Source organism: Buceros rhinoceros, unplaced genomic scaffold, assembly GCF_000710305.1.
Source record: "Buceros rhinoceros silvestris isolate BGI_N320 unplaced genomic scaffold, ASM71030v1 scaffold41253, whole genome shotgun sequence".
Lineage (NCBI taxonomy): Eukaryota > Metazoa > Chordata > Aves > Bucerotiformes > Bucerotidae > Buceros > Buceros rhinoceros.
The window spans coordinates 1-2,696 of NW_010406068.1; the positions used below are offsets into that span (position 1 = coordinate 1).

A 2,696-nucleotide genomic window follows, 5' to 3' on the forward strand; every position below is an offset into this window, starting at 1 on the left:
TATTTAGGTCAAAAAACCTCCTTTCAGCCTGATGTTACTATGCAAATCTAGGGCAAATCGGGTTGAGTAAGAAATCAAGTTTTTCCAGACCAGGGAGCTGATCCTCACTGCCTGGATGCTCCTGCCGTCCCCACACCAGCAATAACCAGCACCCACAGCAACGCCTTCCCCGTGGAACCAGGCCACCGCCATCCCCCTGCGCCCCCGCTGCCTCCCTCAGCCCTGCCCCGTACCGCACCGTCCGACAGACCTCTCCAGCTGCTTCCCAAGAGGGTACAAACTCCTGCGGCCGCAACAAGCTGATGGCCAAGGAGAGGAAGCCCCCAGGACACGGCTGTGCCCGAACGCCGAGACGGGCGGCTCTGGGGGGGCACAGCCCACACATTGCTGCCTATCTCCTGGTCTCTCACCCGCTGGCTCCCTCCCCGTTGAATCACCATCCCATGACTGCTCCACAGTGACCAAGTGCAGGAGCAAAGTTTCTTCTGTCATTTCCTGGGGGAAGCCACATGCTGGAGGCACGGCTGGGCCAGGGCTGGGCTGACACAGGGGCCACAGCAGGCTGTTCCCTTTCTCATCCTGCTAGTTAGGGGAAGGAGACCCTGAGAAAGCCTCTTTGGTTCACCCATAACCAAAGAGGTTTCGATTTGGCTCTTCCCCAGCTCCCCCAGCAGAGCTCTGCTTCCCCTGCAGCACCTCGGGCACCGAGATAACATAGTAGTGCCATTTGAGATCAAACTATTCACAGCTTTAAGAAACACAGCAAGCTAAATTTTCTGCTTGTAGGGACTAGCCACATCAGCACACAGGAAAACCATCCTCCTCCTCACTCTAGCCTGCCGGGCTGCAATCCCTGGGGCCAAACCTCTCCCCTCCCAAGCTTGGAAAGCCCAGAAACACAAAGAAATACACAACTTCAGGATACATCTCTACCAAAAACCGTTTAACGGCACACTCCCGTTGCTTTGGCATGTTCCCCTCCCTGGGCAGGAGCTGCTGGGAGCCCAGCCTTCCCCTCAGCCCCACAACCAGGGCTGCAGTGGCTGCAATGGAGGAGGTGGGACCTGGGAGCTACCAGAGCTTGGTTTTGCAGGAAACACCGCTCTGACCAGTATGTGAAACAAAAACGTGTGCTGAGAGCTGGCACCGCCTCTTGGGAAACCAAAACAGCATTTGCACACCCCTTCCCTACAGAGGGCTGGGGTATGTCTGCTCTGGAGAAATCAGCACCCACGTTCTGGCTACCCCGGGCTCCTCTTTGCCCAGCCCAGCGCCCCAATGCTCCCGGAGCGGTTCCACTGCCTTATGAGTTCAACAAGCCCTGATGAGTCTCAGCCCCCACAACCAATGTGAGCAGCCTCGCAAGGGCAGCCCATGGCTCAGCCCACCTGCCAAGGAGGGTTCTTACAAAGCAGAGAGTGTCTAAGACACCTGGGATCAAGAGGAGAGGCCACGCTCCACCCCAGCCTCCCGCTCCCTCCCCAGCACGGCACAAGCACCCAGGAGGTCACCCAGAGCAGGCGAGAGCAGCTGGAAAGCATTGGAGCAAGGAGAGATTGTTTTAAACTTCACCAACTGAGCATTAGACAGGGCCAGCTGGTGTCAGTCAGGACTCAGCCACCCCAGCTGATGCCAACCATCGCCTCCAGCAGTTAACAGCCCCCAAAATACCAGCAGCTTCTTACAGGGCCTGGTGTCACTCTGGGGAGATCAGATCAAGCATCTGATTATGTCTCTGCTCATCAGCAGCCTGTCCCACCCCAGTCCTGCCAGGGACTAAACCTCTGCCCTTTTAATTAAGTCAACAGCAGTCGCCAGCAATTGAATTCCGGCTCTCAACCACCAAAGCAGTGTGCAACATCTTTATTTTATTTCTGAACCAGGACTGCTGTGGGCTGCCCAAGGACAATCAGAGCTCCAGGACCAGAGGGCAGCGAGTTACGGGGGGAACAAACCCTCACTGAGGAGCCATGGGTTTGGCAGGGATGTGCCAGCAGGTCCCAAGCCAACAGCTCAGGACAGGGCTGGCTCTGCTGTGGAAGATGGGCCTGCAGCAGAGGACCTGGCTGTCATGCTGCCCACACAGCCCAGCCACCACGGGCTGTGCCTACTGAGGCAGGAGATCTCCAGGGAGCCCCATGCTCATTTTCTCCCCAGCAGAGAAACCAGAGCTTCCTGTTGGTCCTTCCTGGGGCTGCAGGACTCTCAGAGGCTGTCTGTGTCTTGTCTGCTTTATTCGCACCACTCTTGGACCTTGACATGTGCTTTTCTACCTGCATCAGAGCCCCTCTGCAGGTGTTGCTGGGCTCAGCTCCTGCACATCACCATTTCCAATAACCAGCTCCACCCGTATCCCCGTCGGCTGCAAGGAAAACGGGAGAGGAGCTTAATCTCATACTGCTGGGACTCCATACCTGCTCCATCACACATCCCAGAGCCAAAACCCCCCAATTACAACCCCTTGAGGATTCCTTTCTGCTGGTGCCCTCGTTTTACCTGGGTCTCCCGAACAGAGAGGTACAAAGAGAGAATGTGGCTTAGTAAAGAAAGAACATCTTGCTCGAGATACCCCCAGACAGGTCTTCAGCACATCCAGGATGCGTGTCGCTGCCCAGCACAGCACCACATCTGGAGGGGCTGCAGAGCGGGCTGGGAGCCAGGGGGGTGGCATGGGGGAGGGCGGGATTCCAGCCAAA

The 2,696-nt window shown here is 56.9% G+C and overlaps 1 protein-coding gene across 1 annotated transcript in view; it reads right to left on the reverse strand.

Moving 5' to 3' along the window:
- Positions 1 to 2,278: 2,278 nt before the first annotated feature.
- Positions 2,279 to 2,696, reverse strand: part of RAD51D (RAD51 paralog D) — a gene marked incomplete at its 5' end in the record, with an annotated part of 4,715 nt that continues 4,297 nt past the window's right edge. The window contains one exon of the mRNA XM_010133945.1: positions 2,279 to 2,362. Coding sequence (XP_010132247.1) covers positions 2,279 to 2,362 — 84 coding nt within the window. The remainder of the gene's footprint in view (positions 2,363 to 2,696) is intronic.